This window comes from Amborella trichopoda, chromosome 9 (assembly GCF_054954075.1).
Source record: "Amborella trichopoda isolate Santa Cruz 75 chromosome 9, AtrichopodaSantaCruz75HAP2 v2.0, whole genome shotgun sequence".
NCBI lineage: Eukaryota > Viridiplantae > Streptophyta > Magnoliopsida > Amborellales > Amborellaceae > Amborella > Amborella trichopoda.
Window position 1 is genome coordinate 5,302,676 of NC_142344.1, and position 16,883 is coordinate 5,319,558.

General features: G+C 36.9%; 2 protein-coding genes across 6 annotated transcripts; one reads left to right on the forward strand and one right to left on the reverse strand.

Annotated features, from left to right (window-relative positions):
• The first annotated feature begins 385 nt into the window (after positions 1-385).
• Positions 386-5,393, forward strand: LOC18445447 (GTP binding protein). Of its 2 annotated transcripts, none has more exons than XM_011629218.3 (6): positions 386-609; positions 1,391-1,445; positions 1,730-1,865; positions 2,344-2,680; positions 3,922-4,053; positions 4,307-5,393. In XM_011629218.3, exons 1-6 carry the CDS (start codon positions 510-512, stop codon positions 4,930-4,932), a joined length of 1,386 nt encoding a protein of 461 aa, XP_011627520.1. In that variant the 5' UTR covers positions 386-509; the 3' UTR covers positions 4,933-5,393. The 2 variants fall into 2 exon arrangements, with proteins under 2 accessions (XP_011627520.1, XP_006855647.1); XM_006855585.4 differs by having other exon boundaries at positions 4,310-5,393.
• Positions 5,394-5,799: 406 nt separating this feature from the next.
• Positions 5,800-10,918, reverse strand: MCD1 (multiple chloroplast division site 1). 4 transcript variants are annotated; one of them, XR_016041098.1, is made up of 5 exons: positions 10,755-10,918; positions 10,362-10,661; positions 8,700-8,859; positions 7,573-7,960; positions 5,800-6,284 (listed from the first exon to the last, which is right to left on the reverse strand). XR_016041098.1 is itself a non-coding variant. In XM_006855586.4 (5 exons), exons 1-5 carry the CDS (start codon positions 10,809-10,811, stop codon positions 6,078-6,080), a joined length of 1,116 nt encoding a protein of 371 aa, XP_006855648.2. In that variant the 5' UTR covers positions 10,812-10,918; the 3' UTR covers positions 5,800-6,077. The 4 variants fall into 4 exon arrangements, 2 of the variants coding, with proteins under 2 accessions (XP_006855648.2, XP_011627521.2); XR_016041099.1 differs by having other exon boundaries at positions 7,561-7,960; XM_006855586.4 differs by having other exon boundaries at positions 8,696-8,859.
• Between the last annotated feature and the right edge of the window lie 5,965 nt (positions 10,919-16,883).

The following is a 16,883-nucleotide window of genomic DNA, read 5'->3' on the forward strand; positions in this document are numbered from 1 at the left end:
AAAAATAGAAACACTTACTCTAGAAGTACTTGTTATGAATAGGCCTTTGGATACAAACCGCCCGAAAATTTTGAAGGGTGGATCTAGGTGTGTAAGTCTATAGGGACTCACATTTTTTGCTTCTTTTTTTTTATTTATCGTCATGTGCGTGTTTTGTCCGGGAGAACAAGCATACAATTTGCTCCCGCGGAGACAAAAGATAGCACCTTTCATTTGGTCGTGAGCGGATCACACGATTCACATCCCCGCCGACAAAAGGGGACTACCTTAGCTATGTATTTACTGCGAGGGACCAAATTTACAGTATGCTCATTCGCGAAGCTGCAGTCTTTTCGCTTTTCGCTTTTCTCGGTTCCCTTCCCCCAAAAAGGACTCGAGACAACGAGGTAGGCACAAAGAAACTGAAAGACCCTGCGCAGAGAGCGAGAGCGAGAGCGAGATAGGGTAGAGAAATGAGCGCGGATTCATAAGAAACTGAAAGGTCCTACGGAGAGCGAGTGAGAGAGAGAATGGGAAGGGAAATGAGGGTGGATTCAGTAGATCCTGAGGAAAGGCCAGGCATCTTATTGGTTGGGGCCCCAAATGTTGGAAAGCGCACAATTCTCTCAAGTAATTCTTCACCCTTCTCCTAATTTCCTTCATTGATTCCAGCTCACCCTCAACTTATACTCTTTTCATTGTTTTGCATCATTCTTGATTCATGCCGGATCGAAGATATTTCACTTAATTTTTTGGTGATTTGATATTGGGTTTTCATATTTATGTTCTCAAGCATCATTAGAGAATACCCAATCAAAAAAATGTTAAGAAAAATTTGCTTATGGTTTACCTAGTCTCTTTTTGTTCTTTCACATTTTGCGGAAACTAGGCTGTAAAAACTTCATAAATGAAGTTTTTTATTGACTCTTTTACCTTTTGATGCCTAGTTCTTTTGAGCAGAGTCTTAAGATTATTGCTATTTCGTTAATCTTGTTGCTGCCAAGATCAAATCTGTACTAGGTTTTTGCAATTTTCAGGATTCCTACATGGATGTGCGTTATTGGGGCTTTACATAATATGCTACCATTCATTAATATACTGTTTTCATTGAAATCAAGTAGCTTGATGGATTTTTTGGCTGTGATATGATGCTGTATTTTCTGTTTAAAGATCAGAATCTGCCCCTCTGTGCATTCCAACCTTCTCGAATAACCTTATGCTAAATCTATCCCTTTAATGAATCATGATGAATGCCGAGAAAGGTTCAGCTATTCAGTAGATGAACTGCATGGGTTTTTTATGATTTCACTAAATAAAACGGGATAAGTAATTTATGGATCTTAGTATGCTGAAAGTAAATGACTGTAGGCATCATTTTTTTAGTAATTGATTACTTTTCCTTGTGTATCAGGGATGCTTTCAACAGATTTTGTCTCTGATTCGTCATATGAGCCTTCTTGCTATGGGTAGGTACTTGCTGCACCTCTGTTTATGCAAGTTCTTTTTCTTCTTAAAATTTTCATGGGTAGCTTATATCCTATTACCTTTATATGGATAGTGTTAGTGTTCTATTTCAATTGATGAACTTTTGTTTTTGTGGGGTTCAAATTTCAATCAGTTATGTGTTGAATTTACTGATAGCAAATCAGTTATTCTTGCGCATGTTTTGTTCCTCATATGGCAACTTAATTTTGTTCTCTCTCTCTCTCTCTCTCTCTCTCTCTCTCTCTCTCTCTCTCTCTTCCATAAGGTGGACCATCGATACAAAGTATTACGCAGCTGATGTTTCTATATGGATGTCACATCTTGAAACTGGAACGATTATGGATACTTCCCCAATTGCCAATCACTTAGCAGCACTGGTGATGGTCTTCGACATGAACAATGTAAGAACCCCAGACTTTCTTTTCCACTCGAACAAGCAGCTGGTTTTGCCCAAAGATAGACAACTACTTGTTTTTATCAAAGAGAACCTTGTCAAGTTGGGAACCTTGGCCCTTGATGATTTCATATAATAAAAGGGATAGTATAGATTATATTCCAAAGGCTTACGGAAACCATAGTCCATTGCGGTCGACGCCAACTGATAAAATGACAGGTGGTGGTGGAGAGTGGGATCCTCTAAATTAAGACCTGCCCATCCCATTCTCTCCATGACTGCCGTTACTCGTCCAATGGTGATGAACTCAAAGAGCTACTGTCTTCCATAGTGCATGGGAATATGATATACTTAACCATGGGAAAATACATTCATATTCAGTTTTGCCATTTTTAGCAAAAAATGAGAGTATTATGTTGGGGAAACAAATCCTCAAATTGAATTCTGTAAATGATGCATTAAGCTGTTGATTACGATATTTGCAGATGTCATCATTTGGGGTTCTCCGAGAATGGGTTTCTTCTGGTGTGGACATCGAAAATTTTGATATATTATTGTGCATTGGGAACAAAGCAGATCTTTTGCCCGGTCACTTTGCACATGCAGAGTATCGAAGGCGATTACAGAAGCTTGGGGAATCCTCCAGCGATCCACACCCTGAATTCATGGACTACGGAATCCGTGAGACTGATGGAAGCAGCTTGTTGGGGGAAGAAGAAGATGAACAATCCTCAGAGATCAAGAAATCATGCTTGGAATGGTGTGGAAAACATGGTATCGAATACGTTGAAGCGTGTGCAGCCAATGCTGACTTTGATAGATGTGAGTTTCTCCCCTTGCTCCAAGAATAAGCTGCTCTCATGCAGAACTGATTCTTACGAGGATTCCTTTGTTACACTACTTGTACTAGTAATGAACCTCAGTTTACTTTCTTTCAATGATAAGCATTGAACCTAGTTTTTTCTGTCTTCTGGTAGGTAAAAAAAATAAATTCAGAGTACACATGCTTGTGTTTGCTTTACGTATGTAGGCATGTATGTATATATACACACATGCATGTATCATGTATGTATGTATGTATGCATGTGCCACAGATCTCTTGAAGCAAGTGAAATTTCATCATATGTTAAAAGACCTTATCCGACCTTCATACAGATTGATTGATATCCCTCAAAGTTCCCAACACTCTATTAGCCAAGTGATCACCCAATAATCAGGCTAAGTAATCACCCATGAACTGGAAATCATAGCTTAAAGCACATGTGAGTTTTAATTGAAATTTGTGCATTTATATGTGGTCTATTCTGTGTTTGAGACAGTAAATCATGAAAAAATTTATAAGTCTTCATGAAGAGTAGGGCAAGCCTTTGAAGGGGTTATATCATGAAGATCCTTAGTTTGGTTTCAAAGAAAGTTACCTATAGAAAAATGACATGGTTTCCCTGACATTTAGAATTCCATGAAGAGGAAATTGTCTCGTCTTCTTGGATATGTATGATAGTAACTATTGTTTGTGTGAACTAGTGCATATTGCTTATGGAGGCTGATTTGCTGGATAGTTGGGCGGTAACTAGTTCTGATATAAACTCTAAACTGTTAAGACACGTTCCTGAGTTGCTATTTTGTTTCTTAGTGGGAAGCTTTTTATGGTTGTGTTGTTATCAAGTATCAACCGAGTATCTCTCGCAAAAATGAAGAAAGCGCAAACACTAAGGGCATGCTTGGGTGGATCACTGAACGTGCTTAATATGTTAACGTAACACAGTATTGCGGAAACTCTTCAACATGTTTTTGTATACTTTCTAACCCCGCTTGTTAGGAAAATACTACAATTAAAGCCCTAAATGCTATGACTTCATTTCAGAAAAGAGTGGTTTTGACCATAATGGTGTTTACTGCTAGTCAAAATAGACTGGGTGGTACACCCAAGCAGCCCATAGGGCTCTTTCTATATTCTAATTTACATTGTACCATCCCATCTTTATTGTTGAATGAAACATATTTATTTGAGGCTAAGTATGTCGAATGAAATTTCAAGGATTTTTTTCCCATATTTTTGATAGGTTTGTCAATAGATGGTGATCTACAAGGCATTGAACGACTCCTAGGAGCTCTTTCTGCCCACATGTGGCCTGGAATGATCATGAAATCTATGAAAAACAAACTGGACATGCATCCTCCTATTGACAGAGATGGTAAGTATATTTCCTTCTTGCTTTTCTCTATTGAAACTGCAAATTAGAAATAATATTTTCTCTGATGAAACTGCCACAAAACACTAGACAACCTAAGTTTGATTCTACCGCTGAACTACACAAGAAATAAAAAAAGAAACTGTCGCTAAACTCAGAGAGAGAGAGAGAGAGAGAGAGAGAGAGAGAGAGACAAACTAGTTTTGTTACTCTCTGTAAAAATTGATACCAGTTATATTGTTGTGATCTATATCAGCAGATTTCTCAGATGACTCAGAGTTCGAGATTGAATATGAACGGCTATCCAATGGCTCTGCAGAACCATGGGATCACATGGAAAACTCATCAGCTTCCTTTAACACCCCAACTGAATTGTCGGTCTCAAGAGAACTAATAAACGAAGTTGGTAGTGAGTTACAAGTCCGCTCCTTAACCGATGAGGCTAAGGTTGAGTCCTTGACTGCAACAGGAGGCCTAATTTCTAAACAAGAAGAACCAGCTAATAGGGAGGCTGAAAACTCTAGTTCTAAACAAGAAGAGACAATTATTAAGGAGGCTGAAGACTCTAATTTTAATCAAGAAGAGCCAGGAATTATGGTGACTGATGATCCTCTGTCTAAACAAGAAGACTCGGTTATGAGAGAGACTGAAGATCCTCATTATAGACAAGAACCTGTTATTAGGGAGGTTGAAAATGGTAATTCAGAGGAAATCATAGAGGGTGGTAGGGATGAGAATTTGGAGCAATTGATGTGTGAGATTAGTCATATGCGTGAGAATTTGAGGTTGATGCCTGATTTTCAGCGGAGGGAGATGGCTGCAAAGCTGGCCATGAAAATGGCTGCAATGTTTGATGATGGAGATGAGGATGACTCTGACTGATGCCAGTGGCGGTATAGATACTGAGAAGTGGTAATTAGATAGGCGAAGTATAATTTGAGGCCTGTCCATTTGAGAAAAGGATTCCAAGGTATTTGAACCTTTGGGTTAAACCAGATGCCTCCCTCTTCTGCCATGCCCCCCCCAACGTCCCCCTCTATTTCTCTCTCTCTCTCTCTTACGCACAGGTTACTGACAAGTCTGGGAGGTTGTGTTCAACTTTCTTAGTGTCCTTTTATTAAGAATTTCATGAGTGAAGTACATTTTCTATGCCATCTGTTGTAGATTTTCTTGGAGGGCAGATGTTGCCAATTATCTTGTGAAGTACAGCATGTTTGGAGGCCTCATGACTGAAACAATGAAGAGAGAGAGAGAGAGAGAGAGAGAGAGAGAGATTGTGTGTGTGTGAAAGAGAGAGATGTTAATAGTCATTTTTCAATAAGTCAGTTTGATTAGGTACCAAAGCAGCAGGCAAGGAATCTTTATGCAACAAGAGCATGAAATATTGATTGATTTATAGCCTCCCCATGCAAACTGATGCGGTAGGCTGGGCTTTCTTTCTTTTAGAGTTGAACGCCATTTTTGTAGATCAGGGATGGGATGTATTGTTGCACCTCTACTGATTTTATTGCAGGGTTATATTCCTCTTTAGTTTTTCAAACAGGTTCGGGTGAAATTGATCTACACTATTGAATACAATTAGACAATTCAGATGTGAGAGGCCCAGCCTCAATGCATAGAATATATAGAGCATTTATGGGAGCCCTTCCTCGATCTAGTACATGCAACTTTGGAATTTTTTGTCCATATTTGCATTTTTACACAAAATAGTACAATTTAACGCCAAATATACTAAGAATAACTAGGTAATAGCCCAAATCTCTCTCTTAAAAACAGTAAATGTAAAGTTACGGGCCCAAATGCTTGACTTCGAAATTTAAAATCAAACTCAGCAAACAAAACAATCTTGGCATACCTATACTTCACATAGAAAAGCAAAAAAGAACAGAACTCATTTACAACAAATCCAAGCAGCATCTCTGCATTTGAATTAATCTTCTCGACTATACAGTCCCCTTTGAATGATCACCACATCACAGGAAGTACACAACCATCGACTGAAAACTTTTCCTTCTGTTCTTAGGGTCTTAGGGGAGTAGCTCCTTTGTGGAGTTTGTTGGTGATGTCCTATTCTCAAATGTTGATTGGGGTTCCTCTGGGTTAAGATTATCAGGGCTTGGGTTATCAATTAGGCTCTGTTCTTGTTGCTCTTGTAGCCGACCAGATGGTTTAAAAGGCCTCTCGAGTTCTCGGATGGAGCCAGTTTCTATTGTCATGGAGTTCAACTTTTGTTCCTGATAGGCACAGATTGATCAAAGTCAAGCCTTAGCACAATATGTGTATTGCCTGCAACTTCTAAAACTCTCGCTCTCTCTCTCACACACACACACACGTGCGTGCACGCAACCTCGCACAAACACAGTTATTTATATATATGCAAAGTACGGAGACAAGGAGTTTGAAGATCAAGTCAGGATCAGACATAGAGCACACTTAGATAGGCGAATATGTGAATGTATTTGATCATGCGTGAATAAATAGATATGTGGGCGATACTTGCAGCAGTAAATTTAAGTGAACAGAAGTATATCCACTTATATAACTAATTTGTGAAGTTTATCTACACAATATTTTATAACCATATCCAACCAAAGGTGACTATAACAGATTCAGCACTACCTGGCAGAAGAAATAGCAGATAACTTTTTCTACTCCAACATTTCTCTATATATACTGGCAATTGTCAAGTAGGACATCCCTTGTATTTGATTACCCGGGAGTTCCTTACCATTGGATTAGAGACCTAATAGCTGGTGGAATGGCGTTTATGCCACTACCAAATAACTCCCATAGATTCTGTAAGGTGGGTTACTCCAATCTTTCTCTGTGTGTGTGTGTGTGTGTGTGCGTGTGTCAGGTGGAATAAATATATAAATAAATAAATCCCTATCAACGCAGCAATTAGAACAACAATCAAATACGCATGTACACATGAATATACATGTGCACATTGATGCATATATGTACCGATACAATACATGTTGACATGTACCATTTTTGTCCTGAAAATGAGGTTCAATATCCATCAGACAAGAAAATTTAAATTATGTAAGACAGGAATCATGCAAGCTTCTTCAAATCAATTAGGTAAACCAGTTGGACACTTCAAAGAAACATATATTGATCCACAGAATGGAGAGGAAATTAACCTCATCTGTCAAAAATTTATTGGACAATGACAAGAAACTTGGTGCAAACTTCAATTTCTATCAGCATCCATGATTTAATTTTTTAATAGTCTTTAGTGTAGGCGGCCATTTATCAGATTTTAAATTCAACCCAATTCACAATTGGTTCAGAACTTGACCATACCTCCTAAATCTTTCGTAATACTTTCTATTATAGTGTAAATCATGTTATGCAATATCTGGTAAAAAATCAACAAATTTGGTTGTGCAAATTGCCATAGAAGCAAATGGAATCCTGAAATTATAATTCCATTACGCTTATCAAGCAAGACAAAATCCATTTGTTAGGGAATTCTACAAACAATCATGGCATGCAACGTACCTCCATACTTACATTTTGTAGCATCTCCAGCTTTCTTTGCAGTGCTTCATGCTCTGCTTTGATACGAAATGGAACACCATGTTTCTGGTTGACATTTTTTTGTGCCAAGTCTTCATCAATGTCATCGACAGTAGTTGCAAAAGGATGATTTGCAGGGATCCATCTCACTGTATCAGGGTCAACATCAGGTGGAATGGGTTCTCCTTCTTTAAGGAAAAGAGTTGGTCTCTTCCACTGATATGCACGCATTCTCCTTTTCTGATGACTTTTTTGTTGCTCTGTGGTAAGGGTTACAGGGGCCAAGCGATAAACCTTTCCGAACATATTGACAGTGGAGTTGCCCTTCCCAACTCTCACCAATGGGTTGTTAAAAGGGTCATCATATATGAGAGGCTTTGATCTGTGAAAAATTACACAAAGCTTTGTCACTGAAGAGTTCCAACAATTGTAGCTTTGAAAGCAGTGTCTGCGAAATTAGAGCTCAGTCTGGGTAAATTTCAGTTTAAGATATTGCATTAGGCTACATTAACATAACTTTAGAATGGTCACTTATTTACTCATTTTCCTTCTGAAAAAATAAAAAAAGATTAACATCTGTTTTTTCAAGTTGCAAGCCCACAATCACAGAGCTCTATAGAGAAATCAAAACAACATGCAGCAGTTGTATCAATAGAACCATAGGTAATAAGTAATTAAGGAGGAGGAACTGGCAGTTGCATCATCCAACTAGGAGAGAACTTTTAATCAAAATTTAGAAATATAAAACTTCTTACTCATTCATGGGACAGGATTATCTCCTTTATCTGATTAACATGTTTCACAAGTCGAAAGGTTGATCCAATGCTATATTTACAGATATCAAAAAATAGAAGCAGTCAATCAAACAATTGGCAAAGAATTTGACTTTCCAAGAGGAAACTCCTTAAAGAAAAGAAACATGCCTGGAGACTGGAAGATAACGAAGAGATCAATAGACACAACAAAAGAAACTCAGTGTCAAAGTTAGTGAAAGTAAAATAAAAGAGTATCATAAATTCACAATCAACTAATGATATGAGCTCCACAATTAAACTCAGGCAGAAGGCATCAAGGATGAGCATTTGCAACCAAGGAAGAAATGACAGAAAAAACATACATGCCTCTTCTATCGGATCGGATCTGTCCACGCTTTACAAGATCAGCCACAGATCCACGGTGTTTGGAACCAACTTTCATGACCAAAAATGCTCGAAGGATACTCACAATGATTGTAATGAGAACACCCAAACCTATTGCATCCATTGTGATCCCACTTTTCAACTGCACGAACCACAAACCTTGGCATACATAGTAATATGAACTTTTAACATGTTCCTAACAGAAACATACCCAGAAAGCACAACACATACAACAAATCATAGTAAAAAGTATCACAGGACAAGACATCTGTTCAGTCCATTTAGGGAATTACAGATACTGTGTCAACCTATATACTAAACCAAGATTGTCAGTAAGACAGTATATTCCAGAAAGTAGGAAACAGAGATAGTAATATCTTAGAAAGATAATACCCTCACAAACTTACAGAAAACGTTAATCCTATCCCATTAATAAACTGCATGAAGGAAAACATAAGGGTCTCAAAATTCTCAGTTCATAATAACAACAAAAATATATCAATTTCAAACGAGTTTACAATGCAATCAAGTTATGATATTATGAAAAAAAAAGATAAAGGCATTCAATTATTATGTCTGTGACAGCTCATATGTTGCATTATATCCCCATCAGACAATCCTCTCTCATCTCAACACAGTATAAGTTTAGACAAATGAGGAAGAAAAGCATCAATACGATGCCTATTTCAAGCAAATTTAGCTTTATGTAGTATATTCAAGTAACATATTGACTACCCCACAGAGTTTCACAAAGTTACCAAGGACTTTACTATCAGCATTAATATGTTGAAGCTTGAGGTGAAGCTAAAACTATTTGTAGATAGAAATATGAAATTCATTGTGAATTGACTCTTAATTATGCACATTTAGCCAATGAGGGTGTAATCCGAAAGTTTCTCTGTCCATTTCATGAGAGGGACTTCTTTGCAGTAGGAGTTGTGCCACTGGGATGATATCTTGTTGTCTCCTTGGTTTCAATCTCTTTGACTATGTTTGTTTAGATCAGTGAAATTTTTGACATTGATAAAAAAAACTGTACCAACACAATCGTTTCCACTGCATTATGATCACCTTGTGAACCGAGTGAATCAGAAGAAATAGTATAAATAGCAATGAGAACATCTAGTTTAAATTTTGAAATAGCTAAAATGCAAGTTCTCTGCTCTTAGTCTAGACTCTGGACCAATATTCAAAATAAATACAATTCCAATGCTTATTGATTGAAAAATATCCAAGATAAAGGCCCACTTTGCACTGAAATTGCCATATACGCATTCACATCTAAAATTTTCTGTTAAACCCTTTGTAAGCTTGGGATTGTAACTGAAGTTCTAAAATTAAAAATAAAAATGTTAATTGACTCCTCAAATCATTTAAAGCCATTACAAATCAAGCCACAATCATATTTCAAACCATGATGGTCAATGTCAGTCACTAGAAATGAAAAAGAACGCAACTTTGTGCAAGGGCCAACCACCAGCACAACAAAACGTTGTGATTTCAATTCTAGCAGTACTTACTGCTTCAAATAAATACAGTTTCATATCCTTCATTTAATTCACTACTGAATCTCTAGAATCACATTTAACCAATCAAACAGAAACAAAATAACGGAAAATTGCAAGAAGGTGTACAAAAACATACCTTCCAATTTGGAGGAGGCATATTGTTTATCACTCCTTGCAATGCTTCAATCACTTTAGATTCAGTTAAAGCTCTCTTCCATGGCTCTCTGTTCTGGTTATCATCAGGCCTCGAAATATCACCACTAGCCCTCACAAAAAACCCCAAGTTCCACTTATGACAACGCCTTCCTATACATACAAGCTCAGAAAAATATTTTGCCCGGTATTTCCAGCCAACAAAACCCATTCTTTGCTCAAAACATGAGTAACGATACTTGCCGAGAAATCTCCACGAATTTCCATGATCACAAGCTCCAGGCTGAAAAATGAATCACATTTGAAGAAATTAGGGCAAAACATAGCCAAATGTTGAGAAAAGAAATGGACAATGAACACAGAGATGAGGGTTTACCGATGAAAAACTGGAACTACGATGCAGTAGAGAAATGACAGTGGAAATGGACGCCATTATCGTGTATCATCTCATCACGCAGAATAATTAGGGTCAGGGTTTTGAAAAAAACGCATAAGAGTGTAGGTTGAAAGCAATTCTCAGTATAACTCGCCCTCTTTCTTAATAGCGTTTAAGCTGTTGCAAGTTATACTTCATGCTTGGACCATGGTCGTAACTTCTTATGTGCAATATAATATAGAAACCGAAACTTAAGAAGTGTAAAGTTAAGTAAAAATCGAAAATCTCCAAAGATGTTGAAATAAAGGGCAAATCAGTATGTTAAAAATCACATATCCAAATTGAAATCGGCTTATCTGGATCAGGAATGGATGGGCAACCTAGTTTTTGTTGAAATCTAGGAATCGACCGGCGGGGGACCGGTTGTCTATGTGAGGGAATTGGGCAAATCTATGATTTACATTGGAAACAATCGGTCAGATCACCGATCTGGATCGACAAATTTAGATTGATTTACATAGAAAACAATCGGTCATATCACCGATCTGGATCGACAAATTTAGATTGGTTTCCTAGATGGCTAGTTCACTAAGCCGATGGGGTTTTAAAACATGGACAAGCTTTTTATGTTTTCCCTAAAACATAAAACTTATATAACTCCCCTTATTCAACCGTCCATTATGAATGGACGGCTAAGATGGCTCCAATCACAATATGATGTCTTTACATGATTTTATTTTTAATTTTTTTTACAAAATATTTCAACACTAAGTTTTGGGTATCCAATCCTCTCTTAAACTTGCACTTGTAAAAAATATAAAACAAATATTTTCAATAAAAATAAAATAACCAAAATACCCCTAAAAGTTTTAAGGGTTATTTTAGTCATTATATTTTATCGAAAAAATATTTTCAATATTATTTTTAGGTACGTTCTAATGAGAAGATGGCCCGTACCAAGTTTCATATTCATACAATTTGTATAAAAAAATAAAAAAGAATATTCTGATGCATCATATCTAGATCAAACGGTGGCTGGCTCACTTGATTAAAATTGGACAGCTGGATGGTAAGAGAAACATAGAAAAGAGGTATAGAAACCTTTCCCTTAAAACATTGGGGGAAATATTTGATCTACCCATACAGTTGGTGATAGGCAGGGCTTGGGCTAGGCCCTAATTTCATAAAGGTTGCTTGAGCTCGGTTCATGCTATAGGGGCTAAAGGCGCCCGGGCCATGGCCTTGTCTCGGCTAGGCACCCGTTTAAGGGCCTAATAATTCAATCCCATTATCAGGAACCAACCCTCTTCTCTCTAAAATGCATTATTCCCCTTCAGTGTTTGATGATTCAAAACACTGAACAAATATGCTATAGGTGGGGAAGATACTTTATTTAAATTTTGTTTTCTTTTCTCCTTTTCGAGGGGATGGACGATTCAGCCATTCTGGATCAGTATAGTGGGGAGCTAATCCATTAAGGTTGTCTGTGTTTTTAAAAAAATCTCTCCCCCCCCTCTCCTAAGCAGTGATTTAAAAAATATCTTATCAATACGGAATCGTCCGGTCTGATATGGGAATTGGTACCCCTTACTGATTCTTTCAATATATAGGAAATTGTCCGGGTCTAGAAAAAAACGGGCAAATTACTACATTAAAAATGCCGATTCATTAATCCGGACCAGTTTTTTTGTCGATTAACTAATTTTGCACGTGCTTTTTCGCTAGTTAATTATTTCTCCGCACAGTAAAACAACAATCTGGACCGTTGATTCACCAATCTGAACCGCTTTTATGATGCCCGTTTTTAAAATAATTGCTGCTGAGTGAATTAGCTCTCCATTGCACTATCCAGGTCATCCAAATCAAGCCATTTGTGTTTACTCAAATTGTCAAACAAATATATTGTACATGCTCCCCCTCGAGTTGATTATATCTCCTTTGTACCATGCAGATCATCCAAATCAGGTCATCTGTGTTGATTTAAATCATTCAATGTTCCGCGACTCCCCGAGTCGAATTACACTTAGGCCAGTTACTCGGACTTGCCCTATAGGTGAGGCCAAGTAGGGTGTACACCCTACATTACTCGGACTTCGAACCCCTGAAGCACCACACTACCCTAATGCATATATTTTTTTATGTGCCCATGTTCAAACCCCTTCAAACACCACCGCACCACCCTATCTTTAAATGCATTTTTTAGGGGAAGGCTTTCTATGTGACCACACCCACATATTTACAGGATATGTGACCTTTCAGCGATCAGATCTGAGTTGATGGCTTGAGTCATAATGTCACAATTTGATTTATAATCGTCAGATCTTGATAGGACTGCTTAGAGTTTTTTATTTTTTATTTTTATTCTATAAATAATTTTAAAAAAAACTTTGGGATATGCATGGATCTAATAGGGGCGCACATGATAAAAATAATATTAAAATATTTTCAAAGAGCAAAATTATCAGAATACCTCTAAAAATTTCAGAGGTATTTTGGTTATTTATTTTTATAGAAAATATTTATTTTTTATTTTTCTTAGGTACACCATAATTTATTGATAGGACGCCCAAAATTTCATCCCAAAATATTTTATAAAAAAAATAAAAACTAAAACAGTATTTTGCATGACATTGGGTATGAACAATAGTAGCTGCTTGAGTTGAGACGGCACACCGTCTAACTAGATGCCACGGTAAGCTTGTCACAAGAAGATATATTTTACGGGTGCGCTTTCTACGAGGTTTCAACTTTAAACAATCCAATTAAGGCGCACCTTAAAATTTTATCATAACATGTAATTTTGTTGTAAAACATTCTTAATATTATCTTAAAATCTATTTTCATACCTAATTAGAAAATTTTAAATTCCAAAAATGGTTAAAATCAAGTAGATCTATAAATATATGAAAATCTCAAAAATGGACGGTCTAGGTAATGTGCTGCAAGATGTACTATTTCCGATATTCAATTTTTTTTTTTTTCATATTTATAGATCTCGATGTCAAGATGATTGATTAGAGGGCATTTTCAACATTAAAACAACATTTCCGATGGATTTTTGAGGTGCATATGTGATTCTACATTTAAAAGTTGCAACTTCATATAAACTTTTTCCTTATTTTATTTATTCGAAGGGTTAAAAAAATTGTCCATGCATTGGTTTGATTCCCACATCTCCTGCAACGAGCCGGACCCTGATCGGAGAGAGAGAGAGAGAGAACCCCCATTACAAGTCCATGTTTGGCATATGGTCCTTGGCAAGAGAAAGTGATTGTGCGCTAATTAAATAAACTTTCTTTCTTAGGTGAATAGAGGCTTTGGATTCCTTTAGATAATTGTGTTTCCCTTTTATTTTATGTGAGACACACGGGTTATGACTATGAGCTTTTTTTTTACCATCCTATATGTATATTATTGGCAATATTTACAGTATTGCACAACATTTATGAATACCCACATTCCTTATTGTTTTATGTAACAACTAGAAATTCCTAAAAAATAAATGTATTGGCAATATTTATGAGCACCCACAGATACCTATCTTGGTAGACCTGGACCTGAACAGTATCCGGATCCAGGTTTTGCCTACACTTGGACCAACCTTTTGGGTCCAAAATTTTGACCCTCTACCCCCATTGTGTCCCTGGTTTGGTCGGGTCCATTACGACCCCTACAGACGAGTGAGTCACTTTAGCCGGTGGAGGAGTACCCTACAAAAGTCGAATCCCGATACCTTTGAAATCATCAAATAAACAGATCATACATGGGGAAGATGCCCTATATAAATTTCTTTGTTCAATTTCTTCTTTCCCCCAAGATGGCCCATTTCGGCTAACCGGATCAGTGCACTGGCAATCTTATCCATTCCTGTTTTAGAAATACTCTCTCTGGTCCCCTTCTTTGCACCATATCTCCATCTCTCTCTCTCTGTGGTCCCCTTCTTTGCACCATATCTCCCTCTCTCTCTCTGGTCCCCTTCTTTGCACCATGTCTCTTTGATCCCCGTACCTAAATATCTAGGTTTACAGATTTGACCCCATCAAACAACTTGCACTTAATATAAGCCTTAAGTCCTATCAAACCTAAGACAAAAAACTTTAGAATCACGAGTGGCATATCCGGATCTCATTCTATATCATTTTATTTGGGATTGGAATCTCTTTCTACGTTATCGATCTCTTCTTTTATATTATTTTACACCACTTGATTTTGTTTAAAAGAAAGATACACAACCAAACAACTCACATCAAGTAAAAAGTAAATCCAGGTGAGCTCAAAATGGAGCATTAAAACATCGAATGTAATCTCCTTGTACGAATCATCTCCTTGTATGAATCCACCTATGAAAACTAATAAAAAGAACACAGTTACTGGAGGAATCTCTCATGGCTTCTCAATTAAACACAAGAGGGAATAAATTACCATTACTTTTGGGAAATGAGGCATTACTAATTCCATGTCCAAACACATGCACAAAATAAGATATGCTAGAGAGAGAGATTACTTGTGAAGCAGACGTGATGTTGCCGAACGAATAGTAAAAAATAGGGAAAATATTAAAAAGCCATTGAAACATATTACAATATCATTAAAGGGGTCAAAAAGTTACGCTTGACGGTATATGCTTTTAAAATTTTATATTTATAGGATACATCCTCAAAAAAAAGGTGTAGAAATTCTTAAGTTGTTCCTGTTTGATATTGGGAAGCAAGAATAATTAGGGAGTATTTGGTAATTTTACCTTTGCTAATCAATTGATTAAGGCCTCTTTAGGTAAAATTATTAAAGTACCCCTAAGGTTTCTGGTTCCCAAAACCAAATAGGTGCAATTTGAAATAAATTTACCATTATTTTTTGAGGATGTACTTGATTGATATAGAAATTTAGAACCATACACTTAAGTGTCATTTATAATCTTTTGACCACATTTAGTGATATTTTAAGGGGGCTTCAACCACTTTTTTTTTATATTTTCTCCTCAAAAGATAAAGAAAAAAAAATAAGATGCATAAGAGAAACAATTATTGTGGTAATGGGCTAGTGCCCGACCCTAAAAAAGTAGAGGTTGGAGCACAAAATATGGTTCAAGGGCCACACTTGGGTTGACCGCCACTTTGTTTTTCTTTTCACTAGAAAAAATATATTAGGCCCGAACCAGGCTAGAGACCCTTCGGGCCTACGTGCCAAGCTGGGCCTATAGCGACTGAGTTCCAGACTCCGGCCAAGGCTGAGCCAGGCTAGACCGGGCTTGTTGCCGCCCCTAATTGTGGTGGAGAAGGTGATGGGCATATTGTTATAGCTACCTTTGGAAAGCTTTTTAGGTGAGGCAATTAGTTTGTTTCACATCATATATAAGCCAAGCAACATGAATGGTACTGGAACTCCATCTTGAAGATCTGGATATATGGGAATTTTATTTGCCTTTTATCTTGGAATCATAAAAGTATTATCCAAATAAGGTTATTCTCTATCTTCCTTTCTCTCTTGTTGCTTTTGACATGGCATACTTTTTGTAACTTCTTTATGACTCGGAGATCTCTGTAAAGGCTAGTCCATTGATCACATAACTGTGACATAAAGCCCAAATTAAGTAATGGGAAAAGTTTGTGTCAGGTTGCAACCTTATACTGTTGAGAAAATGTGCATCTCAAAAGTCCTACAGTGGAGAATGTCTCTACATGGGAGAACCCTTCAACTGATCATCTCGACCTTGAGATGAAAGGATATGAAGAAAAAAAAAAAATTTCAAATTAAAAAAACAGTACATCTTGTAAAAAGTTATCTAGACCGTCTGTTTTCAAGATTTTCAAGTATTTATTGATCTGCTCGATCTAAACTATTTTTAAAATTTCAAATTTCAAATTTTTTAACTGAAGATAGAAAGATATTTTGAAGCCATCATAAAATTTTTGACCTCAAAACAACATCCCTAAGTAAATTTTATAGATGCACTTGACTTCTACAATATCCTTATACAAACCTCACCCCCAAGTAATACTTAGGATCAGATTTTGTGAACTCTTGAATGGTCGTCTGTACATAACTTCATGTGGGAAATATACAAAATTATAAACTTGTCTAGACATGAGGCTTCCAAATAGAAATAAAGAACAAGGAAAATGTCACATG